Source organism: Ascaphus truei, chromosome 3 (genome assembly GCF_040206685.1).
Source record: "Ascaphus truei isolate aAscTru1 chromosome 3, aAscTru1.hap1, whole genome shotgun sequence".
Lineage (NCBI taxonomy): Eukaryota > Metazoa > Chordata > Amphibia > Anura > Ascaphidae > Ascaphus > Ascaphus truei.
Genome location: NC_134485.1, coordinates 338522447 through 338539629, shown reverse-complemented (window position 1 = coordinate 338539629; position 17183 = coordinate 338522447). Strand labels below are relative to the sequence as shown.

Here is a 17183-nt window from a genome sequence, read left to right as displayed (position 1 = left end):
GACCTGTTGTGGGGCTTTACCTGTTCCCCTTGTCCCAGAGACATGAAACTTTGGGAGTGTAAGTTTCAGGTGGGATATTTGGGTCGAAATGTATTTATCTTGTTTGAAGGAGTTCATGGGACAAAGTTACCAGTAGTCCCCTAATTCTCTCCGGTGTGCAGGCACGATTTGTGGGTGTCACGGTAGACCAGGTCTTTTAACACATTTCTATTTTAAGGGTTCAGTCACAAGGTGTAATGGGCGCCCGCCACAACTGGACTGAACCGCGAGGAGGAGGTGGTGATACATAAACACCGACCGAAGGCCGCGAGATCGCATCTGAAATGGGGAGTCGTGGTTGTGTGTAGCCGGGTCAGGGTTGGAGAAGGGAGGATCATTGTATTACTTGCCGTGGTCATTGGATGCAGGAGGTATGGATCGTTGGGGTCACTAGCCGTGGCCAAGGGTTGGAGATAGAAAGGATTGTTGAGAGATAAGCCGAGGTTTCCATAGAACAGCAGAAGCTGCTGAAAGAATCAGCCCCCTGATTCGTTGCTGAGTGAGCTCAGCACAGCAGGCACTGATGAAGAGCAGTGGCAGTCAGTATCAAAGCCTGGAGTGGAGTCTGCTATCTCAGGGGCGACGCCTGTGCCCAATCCTCACACAGGGCAAAACAAGGCAGTGAAATAAAATTAGGTTTATATTACAAATACAGAAAATATACACACTTACTGGGGCATGGGGGTTGAGATCTAGCCCTTTCCTAGTTGCAGGGTGCTTGCTTCACCAAAAGGCATTACCCTGTCCTCTCCGGTTGGTTCCAGCCATGCTTCTCTGCTGGTGTGAATAGCTCTTTCACCCAGGAGCACCTTTGAGAAGCCTGCCAGCAGCTCCTTGTCTCGTGCAAATCTCCAACAAAAAATAGAGTTATCTGCTACACTGCTCTCCCTTATATAGGGCTTGATGTCTATCTAATACATTCAGGGGGCTGGCAGCCAATTAGAGCACAGATTGTGGTTGTACATTCAATGATAGGAGGGGAAAATTCAAAACTTGCCAATGGAATTCGTGCCTTCCATCAACCATTCGTGAAATCCAGCAACCATTTTCCTGGCTAGCCCCATACCCCTGTGTTCCTGGCTCCCCTGTGTCTCGGTGAAACAAAGGCTTTCTCTGAAGGTAGCACGTCCACAGCCATCCCCCTCACCATGTTGCAATTAACACAGGGAATCCCAATACTTGGGCTGGTGGCATTGAAATGCTAATACACATGTGGCTGCCTTTTGCCCTATATGAAGTTCAGCTCACAGCACAAACACAAAATGCATTGTAGTTTTAAAACACTTTAAAACTAACATTTTGTCCCTAGAGCTTGCACTGTACAATTTGGAACTAAAATGTGGGGTCTGTGAACTGGGGCTCTAAAACCTGTTCTAGGACACGAGCCCTTACACCCAATACAGTAACAGTAACATTTGATCCCTAGAGCTGACACTCTAAAACTGGGATCTGTGAGCTGGGGTTTTAAAACCTGTGTTAGCATACAAGCCTTCTAGACCCAGATCCAATACCTTGCTGGCAGGCAATACAGGTTAACACTGTTTGCCCCCAATTATCCCCCTTTTTCCTCATGTTCCAGAAGTCTCTGCCCTGCAGCTATTCCTCATAATGGGCCACCCATACAAGGCAACCCACTTATAAGCTTGCACAGGCAGCTACGGGATCATGAGTCAAAGGGAATACAGCATAGAATGTATTAACTGACCCACTGGGCTTACATAGTTAACCCCCCACACATGGTTCCAAGCTTATAACCCTATGGGGGACAATAAAAGGGGAACAAAATTAAAGCAAAAATGCAGGGGCGTGGGGTGTGCAAAAACAGAGGGCAGCAGAGGGGGTGCAGAAAAAGAGGGGAGATAGAGACAGGGGAGAGATGAGAAGGGGGAAGAGAGGGGTGAGAGAGAGGGGAGTGGAGAAAGAGAGGGGGGGGGGGATATAAATAATGCCCTGCAGTAAAAAAATATTTTGAGAGACTTGTTCTCAACAACCACTGCATATGTAGCGGGGTACCCCCTGGCTACTGAATTTACCCAATGAACTGGCAGTAAACCCTGGTGTTCACAAGTTTGCCAGTAGTTATCATCCCCCTTCATCCTTTGGTGCTGCGCTTGAGTGACAGCAGGGGGTGGCATATCCTGTTGTGGCTGGGCCAACAGGATGCCCATCCTCTGGCTGTACTTAAGGGCAGGACCACCCTGCTAGTTGGTGGTTATCCTTCCCCATGAGGTAGGCAGGTCACGACTGGGAGCCTGAGATTAGGGCCTTCCCATGTGCTCTTCCCTCCGGGGAGGAGTAGAGTGACTATACCTCTGCTTCTGCTAGGGAGGTGGGGAAGAGCTAGGATGGGTGCGGGTGCCCTAGGCCCATAGTGACTGTCCAGGGACTCTCTCCGGTGATATCTGAGAGAAGAGACTGTGATCCGGCAGGTGACTGCTGAATACCTGTATTACTGCAATGAGTAGTAATAAACCCATTCCTGTTTTGCAATATACCCCCTGCCTGGTGTGTGATCTAATTGGGGGGAGAGTTACAGTTCTACCGTGGGAGATCGCCTCCATATTCCTGGAGCCCATGGCAGAGGGAGGCTCTGCACTGTTAAGTATTACATGGGGTATAGACCCCAGAAGCCTGTTCCTGTGTCCAAAGGTTACCGCGGACAACTTAGCCCTCTTGTTACCAGCAGGTATGCACCACAAATACCCAGTAATGGCCCCGATATGCGATTTGGAGGGGGGGGGGGACCACCGTTACATTTGGAGGCGCTGCTGAGAACAATAACGGAACAGGCTTACAGCGAAACAAAGCTGAAGTGATGAGATACGCTTTCAGAATAAGTACTTATTGAAAGAGGGAAGCTAGGTGCAGTCAGGAGGAACAGAAACCTCACAAACCACGACCTAGACGGCCCTAAAGGGTGAATAGATCTGGAGACAAAGGCTATTGCTGTTTTAAGTCATCATGAGGCAGGTAGTCGAGATACCTAGAAGGAGGTGTACCTGGGTGGTCCCCGGGAGCCTAGACGAGATAAGGATCTGCGATACCGGCAGCCAAAAGGGGTGGCGTAAATGTACTGCAGGGACAGCCCCGAGTACTACTAGCCAGTAACCAGACAATGGAACCACAGAGTGCTTGTAATGGACTAATATCGTGTACAGCGTATCGAGATGGAGCTTTGCTAGCCTGGGGTACAACTTACTCTTGGTAGACTGCCAATCTATGTGCTGTGAGGAACCACAAGGAACGGATTCCTATCGGAATCGCGGTCACTGTGTGGCCTGTGAAAAGACTGTACCCAAAATGGAGGTTCCCTTGCCCGGGATTCTGAGTGCAATTAGAGCAGTGATATTTTCTTCTCTGTTTTCTAAGAAATAGATCGTTAACTAACATGATTAGTCTTTCAGCTGTACAAAAATGCAAAGGACCAGAGAAAAAGGGACTTTTGAAAAGCTTTCTGGCTAAAGACTCACTGAAGAAAAGAAGACACATGAATCACAATGACCTGCATGACCGAAACGGAAGACACCACTGACCCACCTGTCAGTTCTGCATCCTCTGCAAGCATAAAAACCGAGTGCATGGAGAGTAACCTCGGCAGAAGCAGTCAATAGAAGAGGAAGTACCTTTGATTCTCTACAGGGTAAGTTTAGAATTCCACATATGTGTGAAATTACTTTTTTAACACTTCTGTTCAGGCCATTGCAAACCAGGTACATTAGTAAAATGGGACATTGGTAGTTTTACAAATATATCACTATAACAGAATTGCTTTGTAAGTCTAATAAAAGGAAAGCTTTCCCAGTAACTTGTCTTCTGCTTTCTATTTCTGCAACCAAGACTTAAAGGAAACACTCTAAGTATCCTTTTTCCCTATATGTATCTTGTATTTTCATAGAGTTTTACATCTCGGGTGCTGCAATCTTGTGCAATATGGAAAGTGGGATGGATGTTTGTAATTAGTACCTTTGTGCTGTACATGTAAACCTGATTTAGGTATTTCATTACTTAATGTTGTAAAACTTGAATATGGAAAGTGCATAAAAAAGACTGCAAATGCTGCATTTTAAGTATAAAATGTATTATAATGCAAAGCATAATTACAAATGTATTAGCCAAAAGTCTCTTACAGTAAATACAGAACATTACTGTACATTGAGGATTTTATTGAATAATGCTAGTTTATAATGGGCTAAGGTTCTGTAATATACTACACTTTAAAACAACATTTTGTGTTTGTTTGATTAAAATATATATACTGTATATCTTTTTATTAAAAGTAATTTTATGTATTGTAACGTATGAAATAGTAATTGTTGTTACATTCAAATAACATACAGTAAATGCATACGATTACATATTTCATTGCACATACTTCATATACATGTAAAACTTTGCTTTAAATATTGTCAATGTATGACTATAAACCAATACATTCGAAAAAGTGGAATGTGTGAATGCTATACAAACCAATATATTCATTTGACACTTTAGGGTATATGTATCAAGACAAAAGTGGTGCAAACCTGGGGCAAAACAATTGTGCCAAATGTATCGCCGTATAAAATCTAATTGAAAGAAATAGGATTCTTTTTTTATACATGAGGTTGAATTGCTTGCCCAAAATTTGCACCATTTTTGTCTTGATACCCAAGTCCTTTGAAGAGTTACCGATTAAAATTGTCTGGCTGCAAAACGGATACAAAAAGTTGTGCAATAAACAGTTCTAAACTTATGAAAGAAACATGGAAGGAATTTTATTCTTGATTCCCGGTACTTTTGCACTAGTAGTTACGCAGTTTATCTTCTGGCAGACTTTGAGCAAAAATCCCCTTAGAATGATAAGTATCCCAGCACCACATTATATTGAACGGTTGTGATGTGATGTCGATAATGTAGATTTTGTGGCACAAACATTAACAAGGTTCAGAGTCAAACCTCCTCCTGATAAGGAAATCATGCTTCAAATCCAATAGATATTGCATCTTCTGGGATGTGTTTGTGCATTGGCCTCTGCTATCTAGTAGAATAAAGATTGTTTTTTATTAGTAGCCTCTACTGTATCTGTATGGAGCCACTGAAATGATTAAACTGATACAGTTTAAATATAATATATGCGTTGATTTCACAGTGCTTGGAGGGCTGAACGATCAAGTTCTCATACTCATTTTGTGAAATTATTTAAGGTGGTATTACTATTTGGGAAGTGAAAGGACTACTGTAGGCAAAAATTCTACAGTATTGAACATGAGCTGACCTAAATCTAATGCCTTACCAAGCAGGTGTATTCAGTGCAACAATTTTAGCAAAGATTTTTTTATTAATCAGGATTTTCAACTCCCTAGCCCTTTTTGGAAAATGATCGGCAACTTCAGATTTGTGGTGTAAATGTTCGATTTCCACACCCAATAGAGTAAAAATACTGCTAAAATATTTACATATCGTACCAAGCTATAAATACTATATAAGCCACAGTGTACAAATCAATTGAATGCTGAGAAAAAATAAAGTACACTACTCATTCAATTATCCATAAGTAGTTTTTTTTTTTAGAAACTATAAAAATTATTTATTAACCGGGCAAGTCATACAATCGTTATATTCTTCATTCACTTGTTAAAATGAGAACAGCATCACCCCTTGCTTTAATTGATATGTCATTCTCCCACCCCCAGGTTACCAGATGAAAAGGATCAAATGGATTTACCTTGCTGGAGCATTTATCTTGGTTATGATGACTCCAGTTAGCTTGCAGATTTTGGTAAGCGATTTGTCAGATGAAACCAGGTAAGAATGTAGAAGGATCAGAAATGTATATAATAAATCAATGTAACTGTACGTCTACTCATCTTCATGCCACTGTCTCCCACAACTTTACTGCTCTGCATAGTGGCTGCGATGACTAAGACTTGCATTCTAACTTGTGGGATTGTTTATACTGCATACAGTATGTGCTGCATTTCTCTTCTTGCTTTGCAATTCCCAGGTGCTACTGTATGTGTCGAGGTGTGTTTCTATTATTTCTTTTTAATGTTGTTATTCACTTAATCTGGTAATCTTAGCTAAACTAGACTATATAAACTAGATCTGAGTAACTCCGGATTCTTGGAATCTGACAAACTCGAACCTTGGGAGTCCAAGCAAAAGTTTGCCCGAGGCACCAATCTTGAATATGAGGCTGATATATAGTGCCAGCAGTGTCCACAGTGCAATACAGAAAATGTTAATATAATGAGTCCAACAATCATAAAATCAGCCACTAATAAAGTAAATCCTTGCCCAGGAGAGCTTGCAATCTAAGGGGTATGTTGGAATTTACAAAGATAGCAGGTGAAGGAATAGGTGCAGTAGATGGCAGTGCTTGACGACAATGGTTGGTAGGAGGACTGTGGGTGTGGGACTGTAGCCATGAATTCAGACTATTGAAATGCTTCAATCAGAATGTGTACTTTAAGGTTTGACCAAAAGATGAGTTCATTAGGTGGTTGCCCTATACTGAGTGTGAGGTAATTCCACAGGTAGAGGGCGAGGAAAAAAATGTAAGCAATAGAGAGAGCAGTAGAGGTAGAAGGGGTGGAAAGGCTACAGTTGCTGTATATGCAGAGCGCAGGAGATCAGCAGGGGTCTAGCAAATAAATCAAAGTTGATATGTAGAGAGGAGAAAATAAAACTTTGAAGGTGATCTGAAACCAGAAGAGGGATTTTAGGAGCAGATGAGAAGGGACTGTTCTATGAGAAAGTGAAATGATTCTAGCCGCATCATCTTGGATTGATTGCAAATAGAAAAGTTGTGTGGCAGGGAGGCTTGTTAATAGTAGCTTACAGTCATTTAGACGGGTGATGATCAAATCTTGCATTAGAGTTTTAGCAGTAGATTGACAGAACAAAGTGTAGCTCTTGGCAATGTTACAGAGAAAGAAGCACCAAGTTTTATCCAGAGCATGACCAAGAATGAAGAAGGAAAGGGAGGAGTTAAATGTCACAACTAGGCAATGTGCTTTGGTGACAGGATAGAGGGTGGCTATGCTTACAGTTAAGGAAAAAGGGATAATGGGGCCAGGTTTAGGAGTAAATAGGAAGAGCTCAGTTTTAAACATATTGAGTTTCAGGCGGCAAAGCACAATCCACGAGACTTTGGATGGGATTCCAGGTTTGAGGTTAGTTGTGGATAGATATACTGTACATGCATATCATCTGTTTAGAGATGGTACCTAAAACTAAAGTGGTTGATGAGGTCACCAAATGATGTGTAGAGAGAGTAAAGGAGTAGTCCCAGAACAGGGCTCTGAGCTACCCCGACAGACAGATCAGCAGGGGAAGAAGACTTGTTAGCAAAAGAGACAGATAAGGAGTATGGACGGGTGGAACTGTAAAATCTGTGACAGATTGTTCCAGTTTCAATCCATACAGATTAATCCAAAAAAGTCGTTGGATACAATCCGGATGGATTTTTAAGAAACCAATCCACAGATTCCACAGTCCATTACCGGATTGTTAAAAATCCAACCATGGATTATTAATCTGCCATGTGGATTGTCTGTCTGAAAAAAAAAACTGAAAAAGGCAGATCACCCTTTTTGAGACTGATCCTTGGAAATCCGCAGACCAAAGAAACCGGACGATCTGGTGGCGCATCCAAATCCGCAATTTTTTTTTGCCAATCTCTATTAAGGAGTGGGGGAGCACCAGGCTAGAGCTACTCTATTATGTATTCCAAGAGAGTATAGTATTTGAAGGAGAAAAGGGGGTATCGAAAGCAGCAGAGAGCTCAAGTAAGAATAAGTAGGAAAAAATGACCTGGGTATTTTGCTCCATGGATATGATTGGCTAATGTAGTGAGGACAGTCTTAGTTGAGTGAGCTCTACAGAAGGAAGATTGCAAAGGGCCCCGTATGGGAATTAAGAAAGTTGTTCATGCAGGAGAAGATTAGAATGTCTGGCAGTTTGGAGTTAAGAGGTAGAAGAGAGACAGAGTAGTAGTTAGTAAGGCATGTAGAGTAATGGGTGTTGTTTTTGAGGAAATATGTGATAACCATGCTTAAAGGAAGATGGGAGCATAGAGATCAGTTGAACATATGGGGAGAGTGGAGACTGATAAGAGCGAGAGGTTTGATAGTTGAGATCTGAGGGAATAGGATTAAGAGGGCAGCGGTCGAGGGAGAAAAGGAGAGTAGCTGAGAAACTTCCAAGGGAGATAAAGTCAAGAGTGGCAGAAGGAGGGTTGGGTGGAAGCAGAGGTGAGAAGAAAGGAACAGAAGGAATTTCACGGTGGATAATATCCCTCTTGCCTTGAAACTAGAGGCTCAGCATGACATGAGTATGAGTTTAGGAGAGGACAGAAAATGCAGGGCAAAAAGGTTCTATATTTCATTACCCAACACATTGATTTATGGTTATGAATGGTCACGCCAGAGAAGTGTGCAGTGTAATTTTTTCAAAAGGGGCTAGGTGGGCAGTTGGGAAGTCAATAGGCAATTTTGGAGAAAAGCCAGGACATTTTCTCCCGGTACCATGTGACAAAGCATTTTATTCCGATATTGACCCATCGGCCCTAGCGTGCACCTTGGAGAGTGTGAGTAGGAGAAGTTGAGGAGGTGTTACATAGTGCACAGATTATAATGCGATGTATCACAGTCTGTGTTTCTCTGCACCATTGTTTTTACTTTGTAATTGCCCAACAAATTATCCATACCTGAAGTTGCGTAAGGCTAAAAGTCTGCATCATATAAACATATCAGCGCATATAAACACATTTTTCTCTACATTGACACATAGGCCAGATACATCAAATTCAGTTATATTGGAAGTAATATCACACCCAGTAAAAAAAACATTGCGTTGGAGTTGAGAGAGGCTGACAAGGAATACCAGCTAAGAGAAGGTTGCAGGAATCGATGCGGGACATCATGAGTGAGTGGATTAGGATTTTTGTTCCATCATGATTGAAAAAAGGGCGTATCTTCACGATACATCATAGGTGGAGACAGCAGGACTTCATGAGGGACAGAGTGTAGAATCAAGGCGAGATCAGAGTCAAAGATGACCCCTAGAGAGCGAGCTTGAGGTGTTGAGGAAATGTTGGCATTATTGACAGTGAGGGAGAGTGTTGGTGTAGCGGTTTCAGTGCAATGGGGAAAGAATATTACTTTTGTTTTGAACATGTTTAGCTTCAGGTAGTGGTGAGACATCCAGGAGGAGAATGCAGAGAGACAGTTGGAGACACGGGACAGGAGAGAGGGGGAGATGTCAAGGGAAGAGAGATAGATTTGGGTGTCCTCAGCATAAAGATGATACTGAAAGCTAAAAGATAGTATTAGTTCACCAAGAAAAGAGGTGTAGAGTGAGAAGAGCAGAGAGCCAAGGACAGAGCCTTGTGGGACCCCAACAGAAAGTGGGAGCGAAGAGGAGGAGACACCAGAGAAGGAAACACTGAAGAAACATAGGCTTCTGTAATATCTATTATTACAGAAGTCTCTGATCTTAATAACATTAAATTGTTTGATTCCTGTGTTTAACAACGTATATAACAGGCACCAAAGGGGGTAATACATTTAAAAAAATGGTCTGTTGGCTACCTTAGTGGCTAGTAAAGCATCGCAGGTTCAAACAAGGTTTCCAAAAATTACCCATCTATGGTGCCTTTACTAAGGCAACAACCCTAATTAGGCTGCATAACTTGATGTCTTGTCTGAAGTGGTATGTGCTGGGACACCCTGCTGCCAAGCCTTTCAATGGTGCAGGCAAAATACAGGATGCCCAATATGTTGCTCCTGCATTTGAGTAACAAAAACTTTGGCAATCGGAAATCAATGAAGCTAATGTTCCAGATAGAGGCGGAATGCAACGAGGTTTGGTCCATTTAGAAGCAGGTCATAATAATATCATCAAAAATTGTACCAAAAAGGTTGTGGTGAGATGCTCACAGCTGGGTGGGTATGAAGAGGGTATGGAACAGATTGAACAGAACCACAAATTCATCCCTTCATGTTGGGCTATTGAAAACAAGAATGAGGAAATAGACGTGCAGTGCAAGGGGCTGTAGATGAGCAACAGGTTGCACCTGTCAGAAGTGGGCTTCGACATTTAACACTAACATTCAAGGCTCACTAGATGTGCCAATACCACTCAGCGCATGGGGCCACAGCTCATAGGATGGGGTTCGGTTAAGGACCAGTTAAGGACTTCTGGGTGACGGAACTGCTGGGCAAGGCAGTACAGGAATGCAGCAAAGAGTGGCTGGTTGGAGGCACCAACTGAATGGTTGTGTCATCTTATCCACAAGAGGATAACGCTCAGATAAGGGTCAGACTAGCTAAGCCTTGATTGTAGAGAATTGTGGGCACTGAGCACAAGTGGCATAGTTGAGCTTAGGCAACTGCAGAGGTCTCTACAGTTAATTCTGCAAAGGGCGGCTCGGAGGCCCAGCTTGGGGCTAACCGGCATGAACTCCATCCCCATATATGAACATGGGACTCCCATATCTTTGGACTTTGTTTTACATTTCTGTTTGTTGGATTAATAAAGCAATTTTACTCCCACCAACAGTCTTGGTCGCGTGTTTTGTCAAGTTGTTCTAGAGATAACTACTGTAGATTAACTCCACAAGCACTTAAAATGTAGCACAACCAACTATTTCTAAGGGAAATATGAATACATTTTTATCACTACTGTCTGATTCCTAAAATAAGTGTTTACTTTTTACTATCTCTGTATTTTCTCAAACCAGTGCCTCCAACTAAATTACTGATATAAGCGCTTTCTACACTGTGCCAAGCATTTTCACTGTACAAAGTTTAAGAGTTTTGCATTTTGTGTTTACAGGTGGCAAGAATATAAATCCCACAGTTTCACATCAAACATTAAGCGACATTCGGAAGGGACATTCTCCAGTGATTTAACACGGTACCTGGACAGGATGAAAGCGAAGGATTTTGTACAATGGTTGATGGACAAAAAGCGCTTCAGGTGAAAAGATCCTACCATTTTCTTCACCTCACCCCTTTGAGATTTCCCCTCCCCCATCCCCTAAAACATCAAACCCTCATTCAAAACCAATACATTGCAATAATTCATAGAACACACATCTGGATGTTTAAACGGCCACATCGTTTATTAGCCATACACACTCAGAAACACTTTAGCAGCTGAATATCAAGTTTAACCTGCTAGAGGCCAAATGATGTCCCCAGGCAAGTGGTGCACACCATGGCCCCCTCCACCCAACCAGGTACCGCCCATCATTCTGGCCTTCCCAAAATTATCCATAACCCAGCTAATGACAAGATCCATACACTCACAACCCAGCAGATACAGCTCCCTCCCAACAACCACATAATATACAGTAGGTCCCATATTGTATCAGTGTCCACTCTGGATGGGTTTTCGTATGACCTGAACAAAAATTGCAGCTGTGACAAAGCAACCAAGATCAAATTTATCTGAACTTTTGACATATCCTGTTTAACAAATTATCATATTCTTTAAACACTGTTATCTTCGTCTCATCATCGTATACATACATATTTCCATCGAAAATTATCTGGACGTTTGGGCGCAAAGGACTGTAACAAAGGGAAAAAAACTGTGTATGGAGGAGAACAGTTTTCTCTTAATATTCAACTAATAAGCAGTTCAGGATACCGTACATGAAAAATACTTCGCTGGAGAGTTCATTTGATATGAGGATGTGAAGATTCCTTCTGCAGCCCTCAACGAATGTGGAGCTGTACCTTGGTGAAGGAATACATAAAATAACATGGCATAATAACGTTTTTAATAAATGGTTAAAAAAAAGGTAGATTGCAAACTCGGTGCCACATAGCCCTTTACTGAACTGTACTGATGTCACGATACCTGGAAGACATTTTGAGCTACACGGAGCTTGAAACTACTTAATACACCGACAGAGTATACTAACGGAAAGCAGCAGCACACACAAGGGAGAAGAAGTAAGACCAACACCGAGGGGAACAGAAGGCCCCCGGAGGAGGATCCCATCAACCCAGAGTGAGCAGGAGAGACTGCAGACCAAGTGCCTGGATATAAGGCTCCAATGGTGTAAAGCTGGGAAGCTTAATATTCGACTGCGCACACTAAACTTCTATTTGTGAGTTTGCAATCTACCTGCTTTTTTTAACCATTTATTAAAAACGTTATTATGCCATGTTGCTTTATGCATTCCTTCACTAAGGTACAGCTCCACATTCGTTGAGGGCTGCAGAAGGAATCTTCAATCCTCATATCAAAGAAACAGTTTTTCCTTTGTTACAGCCCTTTGCGCCCAAACGTCCAGATAATTTTCGCCAGATTCTGTGAGGGGACCAGAAAATCCATTGATTTGGACTGTGGCTGCAGGACTCGCAATTTTGGTTATTCCACTGTTTTTTTTATCTGCTTTTTATTTATTTATTATTATTTTTTTAGGTTCTTTTATTTTTTGTAATGCTACGCTATTTAAATATTTTATCATAAGTGGTTTTGGTGTTTTATTCTGCATTTGCCACTGCTTAACCTGCAAAAATACCCGCCATGCACATGCTAATCTCCCACAAGCCACCTAACCTAACTCACCTTATTTAATTGATCAATCCTAGACCATCAAATGAAGAAACTGATCTGATATCAGCATTACATGTTCCACTGCCACACCACCTCCCCTTTCTTAGGATCCCAATTCAACGCACCTACTGTACCTGTAGTGCACCAAAAAGGCTTGCACAAAGCTAACAACTTTTTCACAAACTGCGATGTGCGAATAAGTTCCTTAGCAAGCACCGATCCTTTCAGAATCTGCTGAGTTACCAGCATCTTGCCATCCTGCAGAGACAACAACCTATTAAGCCCCGCCATGGTTCCACGAACTGAAAACCTTCCTAACAGACACCATGCCACAAAACCATTCACGGACTCAACCATCACATGTCCGCAGTCTAAAATTTTACTTCCTGGCTGGCCAGGAAATGCACATATATCTCCACCGTCATACCCAGGAGAAACTGCTCAAGCAAAGTCACATTCCTAGCCTGCGGAGACTTCACATATGCAGCCACATCTACAGGAATCAGGCAAATATGCCCCAAATCTATTACCCAGTAGTGTCGGTAAAGATATGGCTCTCAACAGGGTCCTACCATTGTAATCTCTCTTATAGTTATCCCATACACCCAAATTTTTGAGTCTGCCATTATCCAAATAAAATGGTGTGGCCACTTTACCTCAGTAATAGTTGCTGCCAAACGTCGTAAAAATACCTTCCCAATCAGCAGCATCTTGCCTGCAAAAACAAAATGGCCCAATAGGTAGTAGAACTGCTGAAGCATCTCTTTAAATTGAACAACAAAGTATAAAATGCTTCAAGCTTTTCATAAGAGAGCCGCCTTAACAAAAGAGTCCTGAAGAATCTTTATATTTTTTACCAAAAGAGTCTATCTCTATCACTAGGAACCGCTAAGAACCGGGAAAGTCTGTTACATCTTTTTAGACAGTGGAATTGCAAATCTCCATGCCATTTCTTACTCACTTGGCACTTAGTCCAGATTTCCACAGGCCCACAAAAAATAAGTTGCCTACTGTATGTAGTGACTCCTTTTGCTTTCACCCTCTGCTACACAATCCATTCAAGAAAGGTGCTGGTAAATTTCAAAATAGAAATATGAGATTGACCACCCCATGGGCCATCACGAGGACACCAAATATTCCCCATTGTAACTTACAACCTAACATGTGGAAATAACATCGGTGGACTGGGAGCAAACAAAAGTAGCCTGAATGTCTGCCTTAGTCATCAATCCCCACTGACTGCAACACAAAACTAACATCCTCATCAAATGACAGAAAGCTCCTTGTCAATGCCATCATTGACTGATGATCCTTCAGTGTACGACAATTGATGGAATAGGCAGATTGCTCCATTTTTCTTTCTTGAGGACAATTCCCAAAGGTGACAGCAGGGGGACCTCAAATGGACGTGCCATTTTGCCTAGAGAAACTTTTTTTCAGAATATTTCTCTTGGCTACAGCTGTCAATTTGCTATCTGAATTTAGCTTATCAGATTCCCCCCCTTTCAACAGAAGAGATTCAAAAACCATTCTAGAATCCCTTCCTTAATAATTGTGTAGCCTTCCCATTCGGATAATTGTCTAGTCCTCCCTGCATCCTTTTGATGCTCACCAGTCGTTATCCTGCTGCAAACCTCCTTTGAATTTTTCCATTTGTTAAAAAATTTGGCATCTAAATGATGACCCCCACACACAGTGCATGTATGCCAGAACCTTTAGCTATTACCAAATACTACCAAATACTCTGCTGCATCCACCCTCCCATGAAAAGGAGTAGGCCTCTCAGTTCTCATAAACTCAAGCCAAAGATCCTTGGCATCCCATGTCAACTGCTTTTCAACAGCCATCTTTTGCCTAAACAACTCATCATAGCACCACCAAGCCATACCACGTACATCCTGTACATAAACCCACATTATATAAATACTTCAAAAACACAGAGCAAAGATGGGACTTTTTCCCCAATTACACTTACCAAAATGGAGAAACCTTGAAACCAATTTCAGAATATCCCCTCTTGTGGATGCAGCTGTGCTCTCACTGGCTGCTGTACGCTACAGGACCCTCCGCACAAGAAATACAGCCATCCGCCCCCCAGCTATACAGAGGGAAACTAAACAACTCTATACTGGCACCCACAACCCCCACTGGTTTAATGCTATCAACAGTGAATCTGCAAGACCTACGGCTCCTTTCATCTCCCAGCGCCACCATGTTTTCCTCCTGCAGAGAACTAATCCTTGGCAGCCAAGCTAAAGCCAATATCTTTATTGGCCCATGGCTTCCACCTAGATCCAGTTTCCTTGATGCTTGCTAGGACTAAGGCACCAAGGTTGACATTAACACCTTGAATCCCAGCAACTCATGTGCTGTACATGTACCTACTATCAGACTACTTCTGCCCTCTGTGCCCGTGGATTCTACGAACAGGGTGTGCCTTTCACCCCTGTCTCTCCCAGGCACTGCCTCCAAGAATCAAGCTTGCACCAGCACCTTCTGGATGTGCTGCTGAAGGCTGGCATCCGTGCACCTCCTTGTCTCAACCCCGAATCTTCTAATGAGGACTTTTTCGGCGTGCGCCTGTTTCGCTGCCATCAGGTAGTATATACAGCAGCAGAGCTTTCCTCTTGTAGGGGCATTTGACTGGAGCACCCCTACCCTTCTTGCCTATTATACTCCCTCTTAACTATTCATGCAATGCCCCAATTTAACTAGCCAGCCGCCTCAAGATTTGGTGCTCTTACTTAACCCCTTCACCACCCCTGCCCCTCCATCTAGAGTTTAGGGCAGATGGGCATATTACACATTGATGTCTCAGTCTGGTTTCATTCTCAGATCATGTGCTTTAAGTACAAACAATACTGGAAGAGCCACAATGCTAAAATAAAGCTTTCAGAGAAGGGAATATTAGTGGTCAATTTGCGTGAGTACTCGTAAAATCCAAAAGCAACTATACATTACACTCAGATACAATAGTAAAATAGCACATGCAATATCCTATAATAATACTATGCCAATATCATGGTCAACGTTTATATGTGGGAATATATTCTTTCAGCCCCTCGCCCTTCAGACTTCTTTCTTCTTCCATTATCTTTCTGAATACTCTGTGACTTCTATAAGAAAATGCACCAGTAAAACAGAGTTGTTTTTTTTAAACTCTAACTACTAACTATATGATTGTTTTTGTCTTTCGCAGCTCTGTCAAAAGGTACATCAACAGTGATTTGATGATTCCAAAGCTTCCAGCAGATTTTTCATTGCTTAGGTAAGATGCCTGCAGGTGTACGGGAAGGATGAATAGCAACAATTAAAGACTTGAATAAAAATATCCTCTTCACAAAAAAAGAGTTGCTAACTTGTTACAAATTACCTCATTAAGAGGCACTAGCGTTAAGTGCCAGAAACGGGTTATCACACCCGTTCCGGGATGAACTCTCATTGACTTTAATGGGAATAAGCGCTGGGAATGGGTGCAATCTGGTGTCGGCAGTTAATGCATGTGCCTCTAAGCCTCATAAATGGCATCCAAAATAATAAAAACCTATTCAACACACATCTTTTAAATGATGTTTAAATTTCGAATATGCCCAGTGTCTATTAATATAAACATGTCAACAGATAGATGTAGTGGACTTCACTGTTCCCCTTTGGTAAAATATGTTGTGATATTCTGCACAAGCACTGAATTTAAATGTGCAGTATGTAATATTCTGCCTTGTAATTACAGTAGATGTGTTTTCTGGGGTAACAATACAGTCTTCTAACTACTGTACTACGATCTATTCTGAATTTTTTTGGAGCCCATATTTGTGAAAATAAAATAGTAGGCACATCCAGAAGCAGTAAAGTACATTCTTATTTTAGCATAGTAGGGTGGTGAAAGAGTTAAAGGTTGATAAATGAAAAAAATGCATCAGATTAAAAAAAATTTAATTACATTTGTCATAGTGTAATTATAATATATAATAATTGATTTGGCTTTCATTTTCATATTAACAGACACATTCCCAGAACGCTCTAACTCCAACACCCACCACACCACCATACCTTGACGTGGTATGCAGGCTTATGATTCTTTGGCCAAAGGGTTTAACAAAATAACCAAATAAATATTATTATTATTATTGAAGTATTTAAACTTTATGCTTATTACTTTATATGTTTTGTCAATTGGATGTAGCATTGGGCACCCCTGTCTTATATTTTCATATTAACACTACTAGAAGTGTTACACTACATGTGTGTTTAAAAAAAAAAAAATTCAGTTCTGTACTATGAGAAAATACTTGCAGCATTAAAAAAAAAAAAAAGAATGTTTTAAAGACATTTTTAATGTTTCTAATGTAGGAAGCATTTCCAAAGTGACAGCCATGTTCCCTTTCTGATAGGCTCTGGCTTTCGAGTCCCGCCCTCTCTCTAGCAGTGAACCAATTGTATCAAGTAACTGCCCAGTCATTCATATTCCAGGAACTACATTGCTCAGAATGCTGTGCAAGAACTGGATTAAATAACCCGGAGCAAGCGATCAATTACAGGAGAACAGAACGATCTGCATCTTAGCTAATCACTTGTCAGTGTGCAGATTG

The 17183-nt window shown here is 41.8% G+C and overlaps 1 protein-coding gene across 1 annotated transcript in view; it reads left to right on the top strand.

The window, feature by feature from the left end:
* LOC142491112 (exendin-3-like) overlaps positions 1 to 17183 on the top strand; it is a 67090-nt gene that overhangs the window by 49224 nt on the left and 683 nt on the right. The window contains exons 2-4 of the mRNA XM_075593415.1: positions 5712 to 5823; positions 10858 to 11001; positions 15794 to 15862. Coding sequence (XP_075449530.1) covers positions 5720 to 5823; positions 10858 to 11001; positions 15794 to 15862 — 317 coding nt within the window. The 5' untranslated portion in view covers positions 5712 to 5719. The remainder of the gene's footprint in view (positions 1 to 5711; positions 5824 to 10857; positions 11002 to 15793; positions 15863 to 17183) is intronic.